Source organism: Nannospalax galili, unplaced genomic scaffold (genome assembly GCF_000622305.1).
Source record: "Nannospalax galili isolate Female #2095 unplaced genomic scaffold, S.galili_v1.0 scaffold283, whole genome shotgun sequence".
Taxonomy (NCBI): Eukaryota; Metazoa; Chordata; class Mammalia; order Rodentia; family Spalacidae; genus Nannospalax; species Nannospalax galili.
Genome location: NW_008350535.1, coordinates 1139810 through 1165449, shown reverse-complemented (window position 1 = coordinate 1165449; position 25640 = coordinate 1139810). Strand labels below are relative to the sequence as shown.

General features: G+C 37.1%; 1 protein-coding gene across 2 annotated transcripts in view; it reads right to left on the bottom strand.

The window, feature by feature from the left end:
- The window catches only part of March1 (membrane associated ring-CH-type finger 1), an 889338-nt gene that overhangs the window by 485008 nt on the left and 378690 nt on the right, over positions 1-25640 (bottom strand). Inside the window, exon 3 of one of the 2 annotated variants that reach the window (XM_008847798.2) lies at positions 4996-5200. In XM_008847798.2, the coding sequence (XP_008846020.1) occupies positions 4996-5091 (96 nt within the window). In that variant the 5' untranslated portion in view covers positions 5092-5200. Of the gene's footprint in view, positions 1-4995; positions 5201-25640 lie in introns of those variants that run through there. The other variant, XM_008847797.2, reaches the window with a different exon arrangement.

The window sequence follows — 25640 nt, the reverse complement described above, 5'->3', positions numbered from 1 at the left end:
GTGGGGAAGGAGGGGGTAGACAGGAGGAAAATGTATTGTACTCATGTGTGAAAGTCTAAAGAGAAAATAACAAAAATAAGTAGCATTTGTATAAGAAGGAAATAATAGATTAACAGAACCAAAGTACTTTACTAACAAAGGAAGCAAAGGCAAATCAAAGTGTCAGTCAGTGGAAAGGGAATCTGGAACTCTGTACCTCTTGAGAGGAGCATCTTCCCCCCTGCTTCCTCAAGGTCTTCTTTTTCCCAAGCCATCAATGAATTACCATTCAAACCAACCCATTTACTTTCCCTCATCAATTATATGTTACTAATGGGAGCCACATAACTGTCTTCCATTCTAGCACTCTCCAGAGCATACACATGTACATATTGCCACTCATTTTAGGTATCTTTCTATATCTAGAGATATAGAGTAGTAAGTTCTACCAATTATATTATATTAAATCTATAATTTTATAACTGATGAGTATCTACTCTATAAAGAACTAGGTATAATCACTCTGAGTGTCCTAATAAAATCTTGGTTGTGCTAAGAAAACCAGGTGCCTGTCATGCAAGTGTGAGGCACGGTCTTTATAATATTTTTTATTTGTTGAGAGTTTCATATATAGAAACAATGTATTACTAACATATCCATCCCTTACTCCATTCTCCAACCCTTCTCGGATCTTCCCATGCCTCCCTCCAACTGGATGTCTTCCTTTCTTCTTTTTAAATAATTTATTGAATCTAATTATGGTACACTCTTACATACCCAGCAACCTCTAGCTGCTCCCTATGGAAGATGACCACATCCTTCCTTTAACTCTTGACAGAACTTGACCCAAACTGTACATATTTTATTTTGTGTTTGTATTTCCAGGATTATTAGCTAAATAAGTAAACAATTAGAACTTTATATTACACAAAATAGATCAAAATCTCTATTCATTATAGAAACTGAAGTTAGAATTTTAGTATGATAACCTTTTAAATAGTTTTTGCAGCCTAAGTCTTCTAGATTTTAACAGTTAATAAATCATTTTTCGGCATTCTTTTTTACTTTATGTGATGAAAAACAAAACAATAGCAACAAACCCTGACGTCAGATTAATAGTTTATTCATAAATCTCTGAATATTTTGTGGAACAGAAATTAAATTGACGTATATTTAAATGTGCAAACCCCTAATTCTGAAATGATATATCATTTGTTTAATATGGATATATCATTTGTTTAGTCCATGTATATGGATTCCTTTAATAACTTTAAAGCAAACAGAAAGCATTCAGTGAACTTCAAAGGAATTGTCAACAACCAGAAAATGTCACAGATGACGTAGACCTCATTGAGGAGAAATCATCACTTGAACTCACAGAAATCATTGTGTAGCAATAAATGTTCTTCCTTTATAATGCGGAGGTTGTAGGCAATTTAATTATCCATCTATAATGGTATTTTTGACTATTTAAGACTATTTAGTTCATGAAAATAAGCAACTCGTGGTCTGTAAGTTTTTTAAATTTCTTAAGCATGCTTTCAAATAGAAACTTCAAATTGATTTTCTATAGAAAACCAAGAAGAATTTGAAACCTTTCAAGTACTTCTTCTCTGACATTCAGAAATATTTTTCCCTTTAAAATTTCATTTTCCCTTAAAGATAAAAGAATCTCCTTCTCCCAGCAGCTATGAGTTGCCAGTAGTTCCTTATCTAGGGTTGGTGTGATGCTGGGTAGGTTAAACAGGGTTTAACAGATGGACTTACACCAAAGGGCATTTGGAGACACAGCCCTTGTAAACACACACACACACACACACACACACATTAATTATATATTATATGCATATATAATGAACACAGTAAATGAAATTGGGTGGGGGTATTTTGATCAAAATATATTGTATGAAATTCACAAAAATTCAATAAAAATGAAAAAAAAGTTTCCATTTTCTTCTAATTAAACTCATTTTACTTAAAAATTCCCACTGACTCCCATTGTAAAATATTGTTAGCACATTAGGGACAGATGCATTTACTCTCTGCAGTGGGGAGTGCCCATTTCAAAGCCTGCTAATGTGCACTCAAAGTGGCAAAAGCAAGCTCCTGTATAAACTTAGAATGGACTAGCTGAAGTCGTTCACTTGAACAACTTTTAAGGTGATTTAGTTTGAACTTTGCTGACTAGTGATTTAGTTTGAACTTTGCTGACTATATTAAATTCTCTGGTCAGAGGCATTGGTCTTCACCATTTTTTTAAACATGTGATTATCACCTCAAACTATAATGCTCAAGACTGTGCCTGCCCCAACATTTGATGAGTCTTCCTTATATGAAGACATATAATTTCTTCAGTAAAAGTTCTTGTTTTCTTGTTTAAGAGAATGTGACTTTACAAATTATTTCCTATAAGGCTCCCCTTACTGACTGAAAATTATTAATCTACACCTCTTTGGGGCCTCACTATGCTGTGCTTATTAGCTTGATCTTGAGCCAGTATTCAGGCAAACCATTATATTAAAGCTCAATATTAAAATGATATTTTCTGGAAATAGCCTTTCATATATATATGCTTTAAAAGGTATGTTAGGATCTTAGATATGGATTATAGACAGTATAATACCTCAAGATGGAGCATAACTTATGTGAGGTAGAATAACTGCATTATTAGTTCTTTAATGAAAAAAGAAAAGCATTTTATTTTTCAAAATTTATGTAAGCAGGGGGTGTAGAGATGGCTCAGCAGTCAAAGGCACTGGCTGCTCTTGGAGAGAACAAGGGTTTGGTTCCAGGGCCCATAAGGCAGTAACAAGGGTAACAATCATCTGTAACACCAGTTCCAGGGGATCCAACACCCTCTTCTGGCTTCCATGAGCATTGCATGCGTGGGTGCACTTACATGCATGTGTGAAAAAGTCATACACATAAAATAAAAATAAATCAAATGTCATGTAAACCATCCCAGTTTCTCTGATTCAACCCAAGGAAAAATGAACAGCAGCTGTTTGTGATGAAGACACAGAAATGAAGCTTCACCTTTTGGAGATAAGGTCTCACTCTGTAGCCTGTGCTGTCCTAGAACTCACCAAGCCTAGGCTTACCTCAACCTCCCGACAATCATCCTGTCTCAGTCTCCTGAGTGCTGCGGTCACAGGTATACACCATCACATTCAGTTATGCAATTTCATTTCAGATCATTTCCGATTCCTAACAAAATTGCCAGCCAATATCGTTATAGAAAGGTTCCTTCAGTTAATCTAAAATATATCCAAAGATCTGAATTTTGAGCTGCATGCCACTTTTCTGAATCTTGCTTTTGACATTCTATACCTACTGTAGAATTGATTGATGTGCCCTCTTTCCTTTACCTCATCTCTCCAAACTTAAGAGATAGTTCAGAAAATAGTTCCAATTGATACTAAGCTGAAAGACTACTTTCCCAAAGATACTTTATTCTCGGGGACACCTGATGTGTGTATGACAGGACAGCTGCCAAAATGAAAGTATTTTCTGCAAAGAGTAATTCAGAAAACTTTTTTTGAAGTTTTCTACAAATTCTGGACACATCAACAGTTCACTCCTCTTCAGTGACATATTTAACACCAGTTAGGATACAATGGAAAGACACTGTACATATCTATACCATTTGAAGATGTACTTTAGCTTATTCTGACACCCCATCACCACTTTTTTATGTTTTGCTTTACATGCGTTTGCTGCTTCCTCTGCACTCAAAACCTGTCCTAACAAGAAGAGGAAGTAGAAAGGAAACGAGGAGGAGGAGGATTAAGAAAGAAGAAAAAGGAAGGAGAAGACAGAGATAGAAAAAGCTCATGACATCTGAAAGATTAGACGAAGTTCTACTTTTTAATATTTTATTTATTATTTTCATGTGTATGTGGGTACTGCCTGCATGTAGGTAAGTGCACCCATGTCGTGCAATGCCGGTGGAGGACAGAAGAGGCTGTCAGATCCTCTGTGACCGCAGTTACGGACAGTTTTTAGCTGCCATGTGGGTGCTGGGATTTGAACCTGGGTCTTCTGCAAGAACATTCAGTGTTCTTAACCACTGAGCTATCTCTCCAATCCTGACAAAGTTGTATTTAAAAGAGTCCAAAGGATTACTTATCTTAACAATCCCTTTATTTTTCTGTTTTAGAGATTGTCTTCCTATACATCCCAGGTTGACTTTGAACTTAGGATCCTCCACCCTTAGTCTTCTAAGTGATGACATGATTGTTGTGTATTTTGCCTACTTGACATTCTCTCTTAACTCCCATTAAGGGGACCATGACAGTACAATATCCTGACTCTGTTCAAGCTCTTCCTTAAAATCCTTCTAAGTAAGTTCCCAGAAGCTGATTTTTTCAAGCAGTTTAACTTCTATACATGGCTGCTAATTTCCCTCCAGAACGAAGCCTAACATATTACAGTGAATAGGCTATGTTAAGTTTCAAATAACTTTTTCCCCCCATGAAGAATAAAATGCAAATGAACAGACATGAAGCAAAAGTCCCATCCACCGAGCACAAACAGTGGCGCTTCAAGCACTAATTCATGTGGACCTTCCTTGTTAGAGCATCTCATCCGCAACCCCACTGGTGCTTTGTTAAGAAAGTTATTTTCAAGCACTGTAGCTGGGCAGTGAGCATAATTAACATCATCAATTCCCTTGTCTGAAAAATGGTCAACAGCAGCGCCTACAACCACCCCACGAGCTTCGGGTGACACCATGAGTCACACAAGTCAAAAGGTACTCTACAGCGTGTTCAGAGACAAGTTTTAAGTCTATCGAACAGCAAGTATCCTTATAGATCTGGCTTCTCCCTTCATTCATAAAATAGGAGTTTCATGTGCTCCTTAGTCACACAAAATGACGCTCTGGAGTCTGCTAGTAAGCACTGAGAGCTGGAAGCCAGCTGCCCTTCAAGCTGAGCTCCATCCTGTTGCACAGAGAGAGCCGCGCTGGCTGCGGTGGCCGAGTTTTCCTATTTTGTCAAATAAACCTCCTCTTACCTCGACTTCCTTGTTCTTCTCTTTGTTTCTGCCCACTGAACTTCCATTGCTGGCGGTCTCCCGGGCTGGGATTACAGAAATCTGGTGGAGGGGCATATCGGCAGGGCTGCAGGTGGCCAAACCCTGATTGGACGCCTTATCTCTTCACTCACCCTGAGCAGCCCACCTGCACAGTTGTTCATATCCTTGTTTGCCAAATGCGGATCTAAATACAAAGGGGGCAGGGGGGATAGTGTTTGAGACAATGTGCAGCCGAAGCCAGGGTCTTCTGGCCAAAATGCCAAGCACACTGAAAGGAGATTTTAAAAATTATGCAAAGAGATAACCCAGGGACTACTCCATTCTCAAAAGAACGAGTTACTGCAAGTCATAACTGCTCTGTTTTGTCACTGGAGCATCCCCCTCCCCTAGAAGCATTGTGGGAGACAATTCAATTTCTATGGTACCTAATAACTGTCATGGAAACCAAGGAAACCCAGGTCTCAGGGGCCCTTATTAGCAACTGCTCTCTTTTAATGGCACAGACTCCCACATTTGCAACGTCTGACACTTCAGCTTTTGTTTCTACCCAGATTCCCTAGGAGTCGAGGGAGCACCCAGAGACACTGCATCCTGCTGACAAGGTAAGTAAGCAGAAGGCTGAGGAGATTACTGTCCTATTTGGAGCCAAATCTCTTTCCTGGAAGGCTCAGCTAGCTGCCTGTGTCCTGACTGTGTCCTTCACGCAGCGACAATAATCTGCTTAGGTTAAAGAATCTGCTTCAAGTGAAGAGCATCAGATGAGCGGGGGAGATGAGAGAGGAGTAAGGGGGGAGAGGAAGGCAGTGGTGGGGGAAAGAGAGGGCAGCAGAGGGGGAAAACGAGAGGCAGGGAGGGGGGAACTGAGGAGTGAGAAAGAGAGGGAGAGGAAGGGAAAGGGAGAACAAACAAGAGAAGATGAACTAGGGAGACAGGATAGAGAGAGGGAGAGGAGAAGAGGGAGAACAGGGACAGAACTCATAAGACAAGAGAGAGAGAGGGAGAGCGGGAGGGGGCAGAGAGAGAGCATAGAGGAGAGGGAGAGGCTAAGAGAGTGGGGAGGGGAGAGCAGGATGGGACACCAGTAGTGTTTCTTGTCTGGTTGCAGAGGGTCAACTGCCATCATCTTCCTAATCAACAGCAGGAGTCAAGAAAGCTTCAGTTCTGTCTGAACCATAGATCTGTCCGAACATCACTCATATGCCCCCTGATGCCTTTCCCTCTGTGATTATTTCCTCTTTGTTAGGTATTTGATGCTCTGTCTTTAAACAGACAAAATTTCTTCTTTTATTCTCATTTTGACGCACAAATTTTTATAATATTATGATTAGATTAGATGTGCCACTACCTTTTGCGTTTGTTCATAAGAAGCAAATTTCTGAGAATCTTTAAAAATTTTTAAATATCTCCTTATGCATTTTCTTATAAATTACAGTTTGTCTCTAGTAACATGAGAGACAATATCTATACTCACAGCTCTTCTGCTATTTTGTATTTCACAGCAATAATGCCATTTCCAACATGATATTACAGTTTGTTTAAACTCAGAATAGAGAGAAAGTGCAGAAGAGACAGAAACTGTAATTGGCACAAAAACAAGAACTACTCACTCAAAGATTGCCCAAAAAGCTGACTTTGATCTAAATATTTGCATTGAAATAAATACATCAATGTATTTTCAAATTCTGACAAGTATTCCTCCCTTTTTCTAAGTTAGTCTCATGCATGTGGTTCTCAGCTCTCTCTTCCATCAGGCCCAGCTGGGGAGATTATAAAATGCATAGCTAACGTGAGACAGGAGTTATGGTTTCTAATTCCGCTGGGCTGTGGTGAACACCTGAAGTGGACCCTTTGTAAAGCAATCGCCAATGATTCCTATACAAAGGCAACACCATCAGCTCAAATGTGCATAGTGACTAATTTTTCTGTCTTAGAATGGTTTAAAAATGTAAAGTCAGGCAGCCCTAATCTAGACCCTCTTCATCATCAGTCTTAGCTTTCAAGGAAAATTGGTAGAAATATAGTTTAAATAAAGGGACTATATAAGGGAAAGCCTCTTCCAAAAATGTCATTTCTAAAGCCAGGCATGGTAGCCTGTGCCTACAATCCTAGCCCTCAGAAGGCTGAGGCAGAAGGAGTTCAAGGCCAGCTTGGGACATAGTAAAACTGTCTCAAAAAAAAAAAAAATCAGTTAAACTGATAATGGTTGGCCATTGCTGTAGTTAAGAGTCACAACTATGAGTAAGTATAAAGGGGACATTTCCTTACTTTAAAAATGATTGTTAATCCTTTTATCTTGAACAGCCTTAATTCAGAGAAGGGGCTGAGGCAGAAGGAGTTCAAGGCCAGCTTGGGACATAGTAAAACTGTCTCAAAAAAAAAAAAAATCAGTTAAACTGATAATGGTTGGCCATTGCTGTAGTTAAGAGTCACAACTATGAGTAAGTATAAAGGGGACATTTCCTTACTTTAAAAATGATTGTTAATCCTTTTATCTTGAACAGCCTTAATTCAGAGAAGGGTGGGAATGGAAGTCTATAAATCTAATATTCTGATAGAAATACAAAAATGAAGATCATAACTCTTTAGAAAAGTAATAGTGCTAGTGTTTACTCCACGAACTTTTCCATTAAAAGTCAAAGCAATTTTCCAGATAAAGTTAGACTTCAGTACTCCTGCCTGAAATAGTCATTAAAGTTATAGGAAAGGAGATTTTTAGCTTGAATTAACTAAGTGACTGTCTTAATCCTGTACCTCATTATGCATGTGAGGTTATCCTTTGTTTATAGTAAGATTTTCAAAAATAAGTTTTAAATTTTAAGTTAATTTGATTTATAGGGTTGAGTTATTTCAATTAGCTATCATTTATCCTAAAGTTTAGAACACAAATTGAATTTCATAAAGATATTTACTTAGTCCTTAGAATATTTAGCATCCTACATAAGAGGAGGTTTGCTAAATCATTTTAAAATAATGCTTTAGAGTTAAGAAAAATTAATAAACATTTATCAAATCTTATATTAGGTATTACAATAAACTGAGCTCAAGTTTCTAGTTGTATCAGGGGCAGAGAAAAGGTGTGTTTTTTTAAGACTTTGTTTCACTATTTGGTTGCCTTAGCACACCAGAGTACTCATCAGTTAATGGCAGTGACTTTGGCTTTTGCTCTGGCAGCTCTACCAGTGCCTACCAAGTAGAACATGAAGTCCTGGGGGCAACTCTTCCCAGTAACAATCCAAAACTTAGGTAACCACTGGGGAGTGCAGTTTCCTGTGGGAATGTAGGCAGATTGCATAGTCATTGGAACATGGAGTAGAGAAGGAGTCAGGCATCAGCAACAGAATGCTAACAAGCAGCCAACTGTGGTCACACTACCAGTGAAGCTAACTGGTATCCTCACAAACAACACAACCCAGATGTCTAAACTTGATTCAGTAGACGGTGTGGAGTATAGTTAGTGCTGAAACTATGACTTTCTCAGTCTGCCTGAATAATCTTCCATGTGAACATCTGAATGGTTTATTTTGTTTTCATCTTCTGACTTCTAACCCCCTGGTTTTGCGAACACCACTTTAGTGCTCAGCTTTTGCTCCTGAATGTGGCAATGGCAGGTCCTAACTGCTTTCCCTAAGACTTTCTGCTCTTTCCTGCTGCCAGTAGCATAGGTTTTAAAAGGAAAGCAAAGCATAATATTCATGTGATCCTCTACCCTAAGACCTACCTCAATCTTTGCTAGCTAAAAAGAAAAACCTCTAAGGGATTCTTCTTGATAGTAATTAAGCAAGAATAGAAATACAGTATTGATCAAAGTCAAAGAAGCAGGTAAACATCTAGCACACATTAAACAAACTGATCATTCAGTTCAACATTTTCTGTGTATCCCCTGTGTTTTCTCAATCATTTATCAACCAATGGGTAGGAGAAACCCATTGGAAAGCCCATTGAAAAATGTGAGGCACAATCTCTATGTCCATGTGGTTTATTGTGTCCTTAGGGAGATATGCGCTACATACATAAGCCAATTTCAGAACTGACACAGATATATAGATAGATAGATGATGGGTAGATAGATGGTAGATAGAATATAACAATATTTAAATATTGATATAACAATTACTATTTTAAAATATACAAATTATTGAATGTGAATATCAAAGAAGGCTTCAGCAACAAGAAGTCACAACAGGCTTAAAAATAACAAAAGTCTTAAACAGGAACAGGTACCAGTGTAAGATGTTAAATTCATTTCAAGGCATTGAGATGAGTGTGAGGTTGGTATGGGGAAGTTCAAGATGATGTTTTAAACAACATAGAGAGGCATTTAAGATTGTCATTTGGGTTAGGCCATGAATGGTCACTAGGATGTGACACTGATGGACACTTGGTAGGAAGGAGGGAAGAATCCAGTCCTAGGACAAAGAAGACAGGAAAAGTCTGTGCAAAGCAATGGGAAAATCACAGATTCACTGACCCCAGAAACAGAAATAACATGGTTAAGAGCCATAAATGGCTGGTGAAAAAATAAGCAAGGCACTTAGAGGTGGGAAAAGGATATTTCTGAGAAATCCCTGGAGAGAGGGAGGAAACCCTAATGGAGGGGCGTTTCAGCATGTCACCACGAAGATGTTTGATGGCAACTGTCAGAGGTTAATAGGAAGATACATGGCAAGCTGTCACTGTGCACTTTCTGGCGTCTGGTCTAGAAGAAGGATAAAGGGACTAGAATTTAAAGGTGGCTTGTACTAGAGAAATGCTGATGAATATACTTACTTTGAAGGGCCTGGGGATTATTTAAACTAGTGATGCATCCTTAATGGGAATAGTAAGAGTGAAACGGTTAAAGTGTATGAATCTGTGTTTATTTTTTAAAAATACAATGTAATGTGATATTTACAAAATAGTATGCTTTTTCTGGATGTTGTCCATCAATTTTAAAGATGGGATAATGAGTCAAATGCATTCTCAACATCCCTGATTCTAGTCATCCTGATTTTAGCCACATCTATTTTCTCTACATCTAAGAGCAGAATACAAGAGACCAAGGCAATTGACTTCAGTCTTTCGAGGAACTGATAACAATCACCACAGTCACACAAGGTGTGTAGTGATTAGAGCAACCTTTAAAACTGTCAGTATGGGCTGACAAGACAACTCAGTGGACAGAGGTGATTGCTGCCAAGTCTGATGATCTTAGTTCAGATCCCAGAACTGACATTGTGCAGAGAACCAATCCCTGCAATTTTCTTCTGACTTCCACATGTGCTCTGTGGAATGCATGCACACATACATACATTTGTATAAATGTGAAAAAATTTAAAAGCCTCTCAGTTGTACAATTTCTGTGTTTTATATTATGCTTGTGGCAAAAAATACCATCAGATTAAGAACCATGCTATAAGCATTGTGAGGATGTTCTCTGCTCCTTTGTTTTATGAAGGAAAATTTCAAAAAGTCACCTCCCTCCCGCAAAGTGACATGTTAGAAGTAATAAAATATCTCAGCAAGGTAAGCCAGTAATAATTAATTATTTGGGGACATTTAGGCAAATTTCCTTATTTTATCTTATACAGAAACTATGAGTTATTTTACATGGTGGTGCATGCCTTTAGTCCCAACACTCAGGAGGCAGAGGCAGGCAGATCTCTGTGAGTTCAAGGCCAGCCTGGTCTACATAGTGAGTTCCAGGACAGCTGGGGCTACAGGGAGACCGTGTCTCAAAAAGACCAAAAAAATTGTTTAAAATTTATGCTTGTCTGTATGAGTTTGTGTGTACTATGTGTATACCGGAGCCTGGGAAGGTCAGAAAAGTGTGTTGTTGGAACTAGAGTTCCAGGTGGCTGTGAGCCTCCATAATGGTGCTGGGAAACAAACCCAGGTCCTCTACAAGAACAGTAAGCATAAAACATGGAGTCACCTCTCTAGCCTGTGATACCTTATTTTAAAACAAGATTTTGGCAAATAGGGTTAATATGTCTTTAATATTAAAGCATTAAAAGATACATTAATTCTTAGTCTTCTTTTTATCTTTCAATATATTTATATTGAGCTGAAAGAAAGAATATGAAAAATAATAACCCTCTGAGAGTAAACACTGATTTGTTTTCATATTTTCAGAAAATGGAAAAGGGTGGCTTGAATCTGTGGCAGAAAGTCCTGTCACTGCTACTGAGGAAAGTATATGTGTATGAGGGGTAGGGGAGGGGCTTCCCTCTGTTTCCTGAAACAGGGGCCAATGTGTACAGAAGCTTCAAACAGCCTCTCTAACCATTTAATAGATGAAGGACATAAATAATTTTCACTCATGCTAAAACTCTAATTTACTACGTCAGAAAAAGTGTACATGTAGTAAAGTGCCCCCTGTGTGGATTAAATTTTAAGCAAAATGGAACTAGCCCTGACATTCCTCATCCAGAACATGTACATGAACTCTGATTATACTTTCTTAAATATTTTCTCTGTGGGATGGTCAGGATCAGGCTTTCCTGTATCAAAATCTGGCCTTGAATGTACTATGTAGCTGAAGATAACCTTGAACTTCTTATCCTCTTCCCTCTACTTTTGAGTGCTGAAAACAACTTACCCCACTCAGTTACATTCCCGGAACTCAAATATTCATTATTCATATTTGCATAAAGAAAATTTTGCTTCTAGTCTTTGTACAGTTGATGTAGAAAATAGAACCATGGGCATTTATATGGGAAACAGATAAGAAGCTGCTGTACAGTTCTAGGGATGACCAAGCCCAGTGCTTACAGACAGTGCTTTGACATGGCTGACATAAGGAACAAAGCAATCTCCTGACTCAGAGACTTTTGCTCTGTCACCTTCTGGCCCAACCTCAGGAATGGAAAGATTAGATTTATTTTCAGTGAAAAAACAATTTTGTGGGGCTGGAGAGATGGCTCAGAGATTCTTACAGAGGTCCTGGGTTCAGTTCCCAGCACCCACATGATGTCTAACAACCATCGATAATTCCAGTTCCAGAGCATCCGATGTTCTCCTCTGACATCTGCTGGCATGCACAACACAGGTGCACTCAAATACATGCAGGCAATACACTCATATACATAAAATAAAAATAATTGATAAAATATAAAAAAAAACTTTGTCATGAATTTTGTCAGGCTAATTGTGTATCTATTTCTAATAGATGTTCTGGAGAAATAGTCATGATATAATTATGAGTAAGGTGCATCTCTTTGGAAACTACATTTTATTCTTTATACATCCAATATTTTAATATTACCAGTGTGAATATTAATTTTTAAAAAAATAAATAATTTATTAAGAATTTCATACATGCATGTAAGGTCTTTTGATCAAATCCATGCCCACTCTTTCCCCTCTAGCTCCTCCCATATCTCCCCATCACTTTTTTCTGACAACTTTATGTACTCTTTCTTCTTCTTTCATTTATTTGATTTTAGTTGTGAATATTAATATTAAACAATGTGAAGATCAGCTGATTTTTTTCTTGGTTCATTTTCTTATTGATCCACTGATTATGAAAAGTATCCAGTGTTGACATTTGTACTATTATTTTTAGAATAATGCTGATTATGGAACTGATTTTTTTTTCGGTATAAACAGTACTTGAGAAACTACTTTGGGAAGTGACAAGTCAGCATTCTAAAAGTAAATCTTTATACTTTTTAAAAACTCTCTTGTAGATTTTCATAATGATAGAATGATTAACAGATTACATACTGTGACAGGCCTAAAGGCACACATATATGCACTGATTCTACATGTAAGTTATATAATAGTCAGTATAAATAACTATATATATATTGGTCTTTTTGAGACAGGGTCTCCCTGTAACCCAGCTGTCCTGTAACTCACTATGTAGACCAGGCTGGCCTTGAACTCCTAGAGATCTGCCTGCCTCTGCCTCCTAAGTCCTGGGATTAAAGGCGTGCACCTCCACGCCCGTCCACAAAATATATTTTTTAATTTTTGAGACAGGGTCACATTGTATAGCCCTGTCTGGCCTGGAACTTGCTAATTACACCAGGTTGGCCTCAAACTCACAAAGTTCTGCTTGCTTCTGACTCCTGAGTGTTGGGGTTAAAGACATGTTCCACCATGCCTACCAAAAGCAAAATATTTTTAATGTTGCTAACAGTAAAGTAATAAGATTTTTTTTATCACAGGGACATTTCACAAGGAAAAGATATTCAATAAAATGGATGAGTAGATGTGATATTATTTAAGATTGGATAAAATATATGAAAACGGACAAATTAATATCTAAAGGTATTATTTCAAGAAGAATAATCAAAAGATTTATTGGAAATATACATACACACACATATATATGTATATATACATACATATATACGTATATATAAATAAATACTGAGGCTATTATACATTTGATGTATGGCCTTGTTGTACCAATTCAGGTTGACTGAGGTCTGAAGCCCCTGTCTCAGCCTGCTGAGTTCTGGAATTACAAGAATCCTTTGCCACAAGATGTTCTGTTCTATCATTTCTATACACTGTTCTTTATCAATGATTAAATCTTCAAAATTCAATAAATTATTTCACCATCATATTCATTTGAATTTTCCTACATTTTTAACAATATTAACAACCTTGAACCTCTTTGGATCTTTGAAGCCATTGCATTCTGGTGTTCTCATTTTCTGCTACACAAATAGCATCAATAACACAGGAGTGCAATATTAATAAGTCAATTAAATAAATGAGATAATTATCAAATTAATGATCTTGTGCATTGCCTCAAATACTTATTCACATTTGGAAGAATACTTCAAATCTACTCTCGTACCAATTTATCAAACAAATTGTTATAAGCACAGTCAACATATTGTATAATGAATTTATTTCTTAAACTTATTCCTTCTCTCTAAAACTTTTTATTCTTTGATCATCATATCCCCAACACCTACTCTTTTTCCCCATAATCATCACTCTACTTTCTACTTCCATAAAATCAACTTATTAGTATTTCACATATGAATAAAGTAATGCAGCATCTATAAATACATTTTGAAACAGAAAAATGATAATGTGCATAGACTTCTTGGCACATGGTTTATAATGGAATGAACAGGAAGCAATGGCTAACTACTTATATTTGAAATTTAAAAATAAATAATTGGCATTTCAATCATAAAATGATAGCTATAAAAAATTAATGGTAAAAATTAAATATTAAATAATTGGGTGTGTATCTTGTAACTCCACTTCAGAAAAGAGTATGCAAACACAAAGTAAAATACCATATCATCTATGTAGAGAATTATTTCTTTTCACTCATTAGTCCATGTATCAAGAAGCACTTTTCACACAAAGTAAGTACTAGAAGAAAGCATAATGCATTAATGTTATAGGTTATCCAATGTATTAGGTCACAATAGATGTTGCAAAAGTAGCCTGGTGTTATAAGTTTGAATTATAATATAAAAAAGTAAAAGCGATGGCAGGAGAAATTCTCACTTTGTGCCATATTTTATGTGGAAAATTATAATCTGGGCACTCTACACATATATGACCTAATCTGGCTCCCTCCATAATTTTCCAAGGCAGAATTATCTTCTCCATTTAACAAAGAAAGCAACTGATACTCTAAAAGGTAAATGACTTACCCAAGGCTTCACATATTGCCAACGACTGGCATAAGATTAAACTTAACTCTTTCTGACATCAAGCACCATAATCACAATGTCTGAGAATACTGATTGACTGAATACCGAAATAGTAGAACATTGATTGAGTGAGACAATACCCAGACTGATCATACTTTCCTTGAGTACATGTTAAAAAGCCAAGCAGTCAGGTTAGCAAGATATCTATGGGTAAAGGCACTTGGTGAGTAAGCTGTGAGATCTGAGAAAGGAGAGCTGAATGGAGAGAAATGACTCCACAAGGTTATAGAATTGTCTGGGTAGAAATGACTTTATAAATGGGTATAATCTGGACTAATGACTTTGAATCAACCTTGCCACCCAAAAGCTAATGCAAACCAAATGTGCTCATGTGACCTGGACACCTGATCAACTTGATTCCTTGGAACCTCAATTTGCTTCTCCATCTAAGACAGTGAATGAGTGTGGGTATGCTTGAGAATTCACATGGAGCACTGGAAGGCAGATCATCTTCATTGAAAACATTGAGGGTTGAGAGAATGCTTGACTGACATTATGTGTTTGAGATGTCTTAGGCCTAGACATCTGATAAAGGTGGATTCAAGCTTATAGTTCTCCAAATTGATGCTGGACAAACAATTTTGAGTTGCAATGTGGCAAGGTAAAGCCATGCTTTTGACTTCCATATGAGCATCATGACATGTCTCCCCCCCATATCATGTAAGTGCACACATACCAATAATAATAATAATAATAATAATAATAATAATAATAATAAATAATTTTTAAAGACAAAGAATCAATGACTGTGTCAATATTAGAATGATCTTATAAATGTGTAATAGTAATTCTCAGGTCGATGCACTCTGTAAGGATGCCTTTGCTTCCATAAAAGTAGCCAAAATGAGCATACCTACCACATGTGCTACCTACTGTGTGTTGATCTTTCCCAGAATGAATGTTCAGTACAGTATCAATAGGCTAAACATCTTAAAATAGAACGAAAAATAGTTGAAACCCACCCAAAACACATTATAAATAATTTATTTTCATACTATATTATGATTTACTAAACCGAAAGTATTCTTCATGACATTATTTCATGAATAACTTTGAAGATAATAGTCACCAGAAATGCCAAATAATAATAGTGAATACCTGGTATTAGAAAACAAGGTTAATTTACTACTCCAAAATTTCTGCAGGCATTGCCTGGAATATTAATTAAATAATCAATGGGCATTAGAGACTATACAGAGCATTAGTGAATATATATAGAGAGGGGGATTTCAAGACACTTCAAAGGATGTAGATGGCCCGTTTAGGGCTAAGCACTCCTCAGTCTCTTATTCTCTGCATGTTGACCAACTGTGAGGCTGTGAGAAAATCGCCTTCTACTGCTGGAAGCAGCTTCTCTGAGGAGGGTTGGTATATACACTAATCTAAGGGTATAGTACACCTCTTTCCCCAGGCTCAGGGATCTTCATGGAAGAAGGAGTGGGGAGAAGGCTGAAAGACTATAATAGCCAGAGGTGGTGGATCATGGAAATAGTGTTTTCCTGACAGCAGGGAAGTTGCACATACAAAGTCACAATTGTAACAGCGTGCAAAAGAACTGCTCAAGCTCAAGCCAGATAAAATCCTAGCATAGAGTGGCTTTGCAAGAAATCTCACCTCCACTTAAGGAGCTACTGGTATTTTATAGCTGCTGGGAGGGAAGAGTTAGCTTTCCTTAAGGGTATGACACCTGTTAGGTCAACTGCTCTCCTGGGCAGGTTCCACACTCAAGATTTTTCAGACAACATAAATTGGACTTGATGGGGGAAAGAAACCCACAAAGTTGGGTGGGGAGGAGAGTGGGGGGTAGATCTTGGAATAGCTGGAGAAGGAGAAGAATATGATCAAAATGCATTGTATGAACATCTCAGAAATTAATAAAATATTTTAAAAGATATTTACAAATGAATTGGTGTGTTTGAGCTAGAATATTTGATGAGATACATATGATTCCATATTTATTTTAGTCTATGGAGATCTATTGAAAAAGAAAGTTATTTGTATAATGGAAAAGTAGTTATCATCAGTTTGAATATAAATTATAATAGGAACTATAATTCTGTTTGAAACCTTTTATTTGACTTAAAATTTGAAATATTATTTTTTCCTCATAGAAGATCAGCTACCTTCAAATTGCTTGTTATTGTCACAATATGTAATATTATATGGAGAACAGCCTCAATACCCTAAAGCAATAAAAACAGATTTCTGAGAACTTAAAAAATATCTGGTGATTTTCATTGTTGTTAAAAGAGACTGTAATTACCCCAGATCTTTTTTTTCCCTGAAAATGGCTACCATTCACAATTGACTAAGGCATGAAAGAAACTGATGACATTGAAGCAATATTAAAATCATAACATGGAGCTTTCTACTTCAGAACAGAGGTCCTAATGCATCTGAAATCTTACTATCTAATATTATGTTTTTTTAAAAAAAATCTAATATATAATTTATCCTTTAGATTATTTTCAAGTTTAGTTAAGTATGTTTCTGTTACAGAGTATTTGTAAGAGAATGATAACTAAAGAAATATCCAAAAAGTACCTCATGCAGAAAGAACGAAGGAGACTGGAAAATAAGGAAGAATTGCAATGTAGGATCTTGTATAAAAAATAGGATATATATATATGTTATATATATGTGTGTGTTATATATGCAAAATGGTGAGGAGTTGGACCCAGAGTGGTTAGAGAGGAATATTGGAACACTAAAACTCACTTAAAAGGATATGAACACCCCTGATAAACACAAAGATAGTGACAAAACTGAAACAAGCAACAAATTCAAAATAAGGCCGAACAAAAGAAGGGCAAAAGAACAAAATAAATAGGGAATTGGAAATGAAAGCAATATGATAAGCTGTAACCCAAAATATTGCTACTTACATTAAGTATAAATGTTGTAACACTAGCTAAGGGCAGACGTTGGAGTCAGTACCAGCTTGATTTCTCCTTGTTTGTTCTGCAAGTCATGCACACAATGTCTTCAGCAATAGGGTCTTAGCATCAAGTTCTGGTGGGTAACCAAAATCAGGGGAAATGTACCATCTGAGAGTCTATGAGACCCCAGGTAAACAGTTTCAAAAGATGAAGTCCATGGGGCTAGAGAGATGGCTCGAGGCAAGAGTACTAACTGTTCTTGCAGAGGAGATTGGTTCAGTCCCCAGGACCCACATGGCCGCTAACAACCACCTATAACTCCAGTTCCAGGGGATCCAACACTCTCTTGGTCTCCACAGGCATGGCATACATGGGTACATTTAGACTGATAGAGGCAAAACATTCATATACAAATAATAAATAGAAGAGAGGGAGTCTATTCCTGGCACTGGGCTTTTACTTTGTTAGCCTATGATGTCTAGTAGGTGCAGTGTCCCCTATTATAAGGTAACTCCTTTTTATCTCTTTTTACACTGTATAGTTACATACTTTAAGAAGCTTCTATACTGATAGGTTACCATATGATTTTTTTTATAAAAGCCTTTAGTGTTACTTAACCTTCTCCATATAGCTTGCTCTGCATAGCTCTCTTGATTCTCCGCCACATTTAACTCTTCCCATTCTATTATTCCTCTTTCCCCTTTTATATCACTGTATTCTATCTCCCCTCCCAGGAAGTTTTCCCCTCCCTTGTGGCCATTTATTAGTTTCTTGCCCTGTCTGGATTTTCAATCAAATCTTGCACACCTAAGAACTCTAAAGTAGCATCCATCTATAAGAAAGAATATGCAACTTTTTTTCTGGGCCTGGGTTATCTTACTCAGGATTGTTTCTGGTTCAATCCATTTATCTGAGAACTTCATAATTTTGTTTTAAGCAGCTGAATAGTGTTCAATTATGTAAGCACACCATACTTTCATTATCCATTCATCTGCTGATGGATGTTTAGAGTGTTTCCATTTTGAAAATATCAGAAATGAAGATGGATGAACAGGTATCACTGGATCAGGTGGCTGGATCATATAATAGATCAATTTCTTGCTTTTTGAGGAATCTCCACACTGAATTCCATAGTGGCTGCAATAGTCTGCACTACCACCAGTAGTGGGTAAGAGGTCCCCATACACATAAAAATAAATTAATCCAAAACATTTTTAAAGCAAAAATTTTACTTCTGATGAAACCATTTTGAATATGCCATCTGGCCCCCATCACACACAACATAAATACAATAATTTGTATCATGAATGGGATTATGGGTTGGGTTTATTTTCATATTTGTGAGTAGATAGATAATCTCACTGCCATGGGATATAGGACATTGTAATTTTTGATGAGGCAGCATCACAATTTTCACATTTTATTGGAATCCTGTGAAATTAATGTTTGGTTGAGCACAAAGCCTCAAATGATCAATTGTCGTTAGGACAAGAGTATTTGGACCTTCCTTTAGATTTTATGCAAAGAGAAAAACATTGAAAACTCAGCTCAAGGCACAGGTGAAGATCTATAAAATCTAGATGACAGTCTTATACAATCTCTTATTTATGGTAGCAGAGTAAAGATATGCTTGAGGACCACAGCTACAGAGTTGAAAGTTTAGTGACACCTGGGACCTGAAAAGTTGGTCAGGAAGAGCAGTAAAATGAGACTAAACAGTGCTCAAATTTAGAATGCAAAATTGCTCCTCAATTATCCTTGCAATGGAAGGAGTTTCTCTTCTTCATCTCAGGGGGTATACACTGACTCCCTACCCCCGATCTGTCTTACCCTTCATTGCTTCAAGTTTCATCATAGTAATTACCTCCAAATTTCAAAACAGATTACAAGGTTTATTTCTGAAAAGAGACTCCTTACCCATGGAGCTCACTGTTGGATTTTGCTAAGTTCCTTTGGTAATCACTGAAGCAGAATGTGGGGACACCATTTAAAAATGTTATATATTATATGAAGGAAGAAGGGTTTTTTTTGTTTGTTTGTTTTTTTTAATAGAAGGAAGAGTTTATTTGGTTTATGGTTCCAGAGAGGTTAGAATTCATCACGACAGGGAGCTATGGTAGGAGGCAGCCAGATCAGAAAGCTGAGGGTGCAAATCTTCAAGCAGGCACAGGAAATAGAAACTGGAAATCTTCCAAGGCTTAAGAACTCTCAAAGCCAGCCCCCAGTGACATGCTTCCTCCAGTATGGCCGCACTTCCTAAAGGTTCCATGACTTTCCCCAAACAGCGCCATGAACTGGAGACCAAAAGGATGTTGAAGGAGACAAAAATAATCCATAAGGGGATATTCACCAAGTGTTCGGAATATAATAAAAGCCATCCCGTGGTATCGCTATCTGATTTTCATATCCCATTAACTTTGTTCTACACCTAAGATGGCATATTGATTTGAAATATATTAACTGAAAAGGAAGTCTGTTAACTCTGAAGAACTGCAACATTAAAAAAAAAAAAATAAGGCTTCCCTGTCAATTTTCCCAAAGTCTTCTCAAGAGGGTGTTTTGGCTACTTATTAGAGTGAATGAGCACCCTGGAAAAGAGAGGAGTATTTGACTACCTTTACAGTATATGACCCAAGTGGGATTACAATTGAATTGATATTTCCTTTAAATACATATATAGTACCTGAAGCTGTAACTTCGTATTTCTTCTGTGTTGGAAATGCTTTATTTTAACTAAGCAAAAGACAGCCATGAAAGCCAAGTAGTAAAGAGAGTGGACTCTGAGAACTATTTCCTGGGGTTCAGCCTCAACCATTCATGCTGGCATGCCTTGAGAGGCTGGCTTCTCTGCAAAACATAGCACAGTCACCTTCACCCTCTATATTTCAGCCGGGAAACACAGGCAAGCTGTGGAGACTGGTGGTGAGCAGCCGATAATTTTCTTAGCTAAATTCTTCCTTCTGTGTTACAGGCAGCTACTTTCCTCTGTGACTGGAGCCTATCTTGACCCCCTCCCCCTTCCATGATTTTAGCTCTTCCTAGGCTTCAGTGATACCACTTGATTCTCTTGGGCTTCAAGTCTGAGGGAAAGAGTCTGCTGTTCTTAAACCTGGAGAGCACTATGATCCATTGGGTTTCCTAGACTCCCGTATGTGCTTTTGTACATGGATGTTTTCTTGACTCTTTTAATTTAAAACTCTTTGAATAGGAAAATATTTAATTTGATCAAATAAAATGTGCATGTGTGTGTGTGTGTGTGTGTGTGTGTGTGTGTGTGTTATTTCTTTTCTGGACTATGCTTTATGTATCACATCCAAAAAACTCTTCCTAACATCAAAAAATATTTTCTTTGATGTTTTCTTATAGAATTTTATAGGTTTAAATTCTGTATATAAGAATATGATCTCTATGAGTTAATTGTCCTTAAAGTGTGAAGTAGACATCAGGGTTAATATTATGGTCTATGTGTCTTCAGTTATCTAAGCACTATGTGACAAAACATTATATTTTATTAAAATACATATTATCAATGGTAAACTACCTTTTTCACAGGTGGAATGAGTGCACCTTTTCTGTGCTTTTTACTGAATTTTCGTGCAATTCATACAAACAAATCTTAACCATCATTATACTCCCTCCCACATCAATACCCTCCATTGTTGCACCCCCACCGGATTTCATGCATTTTGTCATATATGTTGAGGCCTGTCAAGTCAAGTTTGTGTACCCAGATATTCCTCAGTGCAAGTTCATCCACTGGAGTCTAGTCAGCCTCTCTAGAGTCTCTCCCTTAAAGAAGATCAAGTCTCCTTTATCCATCAGTAATCAGCTCCCAATAGTTCTTCAGCTAAGTTTGGGGCCTGTTTTCCATTTCCTCAGTTCTATGTTGGGTTTATGTCTGACTGTGTTTGCATGGGTCTTACACCATTGCTGTAAGATCATATAAACAAGTTCCTACAGGCTTAGAACACTGTTCCTTATGATCATGCACCAACCCTGGCTCTTACAATCTTTCTGCCTCCTCTTACACAGTGGTCTCTGAGCCATGGGTGGGTGAGGTTTAATATAGGAGTCCTGTCCAGAGACACACTGCAGTATCCTATTCTCTATATTTTGTTGAGCTGTGACCTTCTGAATGCCTAGTACTCTGTTGCATGAGGAAGCTTTGCTGATGAGAATTGAGAAATTACAATAGCCTCAAAAAAATCTATGCATAAACCTAATAAAAGATATTAAAGATCTCTAAAATTAAAAGAAAAAATTTTCAGTGACACAGGTCTGGTTTATTGCAGGAAGGCACAAGCTTATATAGGGGTAGTGGTCCAATCACAGCACAGCAAGTAGGATACCTTATTAGCATAACAGGTTTAGCACCCTATCATAGTACAGCAAGTAAGATACCTTGTTAGCATAACAGACTTAGCATCCTATTAGCATAATACACTTAACATCCTATCACAGAATAGTGGGTAGGATGCCTCATTAGCATACTGGGTTTCAGATTACAGAGCCTGTATTCCTGGAAACCACATGACCCTGACTGTTGCAATATCTAACTGTTGCAGTTTTGGATTCCAAGGGTGGTAATTAGGGAGTGGCGAGCTCTAGGCATCAGTCTCATGATCTGCCAATGAGAGGTAAAATTAAAAATTTTAAATCTTTGAAGAAAGATAGAGGAAGACACCAGGAGATGGAAGGAGTACCTGTAATAATGGGTATTCAATGCACCCCAATCAAAATCCCCATGACATTTTTCACAGATTAGAAAAAAAATCCTAAAATTCATACAGAATCACAAAAGACCCCAGATAGCCAAAGCAATCCTGAGCACAAAGAGCAATACTGGGGGTATTACTAAACCAGATATCAAAATATATTACAGAGCTATAGTCATAAAAACAAGATGTACTGGTGCAAGAGTAGACACATATAAATCAACAAAACATAATAGAAGACTGAAACATGAGTACATGACATTTCAACCACTTGATAGTTGATAAAGGTGCCAAGAACACACACTGGAGGAAAGACAACCTTTTCAACAAATGGTGCTGGAGAAATTGGATTTCCACCTGTAGAAGAATGAAATGAGGCCCTTATATTTCACCCTGCAGAAAAGTCAACTCCAAGTGGACCAAAGACCTCAATATAAAACCTTAGAAGAACACATAAACAAGTAGCTTACCAGATGTAGGTATAGAAAAGGAATTTCTAAATTGGACATTAGTTGCTGAGGAATTAAGGTCAATAATCAACAAGTGGAATGTCATTAAACCAAAAAAACCTCTGTACAGCAAAAACAAACAACTAAAGAAGTGAAGAAGAAACCCACAGAGGGGGAGAAAATTTTAACCAGTTACACTTTCAAAAGGAGATTAATACCCAGAATATACAATGAACTAAAAGACAAAACAAAACAAAAGAAACAATAGAACAATTGAGCCAATAAAAAGATGGGCTAAGGACCTGAACTGAGTTCTAAAACAAAGATATAAAAATGGCTAAGAAACACCTTAAAAATATTTAACACCCTTAATAATTAGGGAAATGTAAATCAAAACTCTGTAAGTTTTCATCTGAACCAAGTTGGAGCCTAGAGAACAACAGATACCAAATGCTGGCAAGGATGAGGAGACCGGGAATGTTCATTCACTGCTGGTGGGGCTGCAAAATCATGCAGCCTCTATGAAAAGCAGTGTGGAGAATGTTTTAAAAAATAGAATTGAATCTACCATATAATTGTGTTATACCACTCCTTGCCATATATGCAAAGATCTCATCTGCTGTAAAGATACGTGTACATCCATTTTTCTTGCTGGGTGTTGGAAACAGTATAAATGTCTCTCAGTTGATGAATGGGTAATGAAAATGTGGTTCATTTACACAATGGAGTTCTTCTACTCAGTGGTAAAAAAGGATGAAATCATGAAATGTTCAGGTAAATGGATGGAACTAGAAACGTATCCTAAGTGAAGTAATACAGACTCAGAAAAATAAGTGACATATATTCTCTCTCTTTTGCAGATTTTAGCACCAAAACCTTATATGTCAGTATATATCCTGATGTAACCACAAAAGCTTGGAAAATGGAATGATAACAGGAAGGAAAGAGACCAAGAGAGAGGGAGAGTAGGAAACAGATGTTATAAAGGGAGAAATGGGGAAAGTTGCAGTATTCAACTGGGAAGGGAAGATGGAAGGACATGCAAAGAATCATGAAGGTAAAGGGGGAATAGGAACTCAGGGGGTATAATAGGAGACAGTTATTATCAAGGGGAGCAAGAGGAAATGGAGGTACTTCAACTGGGGAGGGAGGAGGTAGGTTATACAAGGAGAGAAAGAGGGTGATGGAGAGAGAGGAGAGATAAATAAAACTTAGGTGTTGTGACAACCAGATGTAAATGTATTGGTTCAAAAATCTACTGAAAAATATGCATACACTATCTGAACATGAGTCCATGTGTGTACCTGAAGGCTATGTAACAAGAAACACAGTGCCAGACAGGAGAAACCTCCCTTTGAGTTGTTGGTCAGAGTAGTCCAAGAGACTCCCAGAATAACACAGGTTATTTCCACAGCTCTTGAATATCTCCAAGAACTTGAAGGTAAGGCCCTATTGCTGAACACAGAACAACTTCAGGCACAGGACATGGAGCAACGGAGCTGAAACTGATATGAAATCCTCCTTCTTGAAGACTATCTCTCATACTTCTAGAATATACTATGCAAAGTGAAAAAAATCAATCAACAATTCAATTTCCAGCTTTAAAGCCTAGTAACTACAACAATGACCTTCACAACAAATTATATTGGTGCAGTAGTGGCACTTTTATCCTGAAGTAATCAACAGCTATCCAGTTGAACTTAAAGCCCTCTCAATGGGAGGGAACTCATGTTTGCAACTGTAAACATAGACAAATACACATGGCTTAAGAGGTCATGAATCCTGGAGAAAACCCTACCCCTCTCATATCCCTAGATAAAAGTAATTTCTTACTGCATGATAAATATATATCCTTATATTTACAGACAGGTATACCTGTCACCACTCATCAAAGACAGAGACTAGTACAGAATTCCACATCTGGATATGCACAAAAAATAAGTATCTGAGAGATGCCCAGCCCTAAGTGACACATCTACAATGGAACCTCTACACTTAAGTCTCACAGAACAGAGCACAATAGGGGGCAGAGGGAATACAAATGCATTTTTCAGAATACCTTTTTCTGGTTAAAAAAAAAAAAGCCTTACACCTATTTCACTTATCTCCCATTTCTTGATGCTAATTTTGTCATGTATTTTACTCCAGCATATGATATTTAAAAACAGCATATTGTTATTTTCAGTTAAATCTTGTTGGTTTTGTTCAATCTTTTACCTGCCAGGAACCTGACTGGTACAAAATAATCAGACCCCCTTTTCCCTAAGAAATATCATAGTAACATGTAACTAATTAGATGAAATTGAAGTTAACTTTCTGAATTGTGTTAGTGACATTTCAAGTAATAATGATGGTTTCATCTTGCCCAGTTTGATAGAATCCTCCCATTGTCTCAGAGAATACTGTTGATCAGTATTGCTATAACACATGTCTGTGATTATGTGCTCCTGATCATATCAAAGTTGAGAAAATTTCATTTTCTTTCTATCGATGTGCAATAATTTTATCAAGTGATAAATTTATGGTTGCTTAAATACAACACTGGAGGCAGTATTTCAGATTACTTAAGGAATTGTAGAAAGTAGCCATCAACATTAGAAACACAGGAATTTCTAATGGTGTTTAAAACCTAAATGTTTCTTTTTTATTTTATTATTTTTGTTTTATGTGTATGAGTGTATTGCCTGAATGTGTGTAAGTGCACCCATGTAGTGCAATGCCAGAGAAAGTCAGAAGAAGCCATTGGATTCCCCTGGAACTGAAGTTAGGAACAGTTGTTAACTGTCATGTGGGTGAGGGGATTCAAACCCGGGTGCTCTGCAAGACTAGCCAGTGTTCTTAACCACTGAGCAATCTCTCCAGGTCCCCAATTTTTTTTGACCTAGATGTTTCTTAACAGGATGTATATAT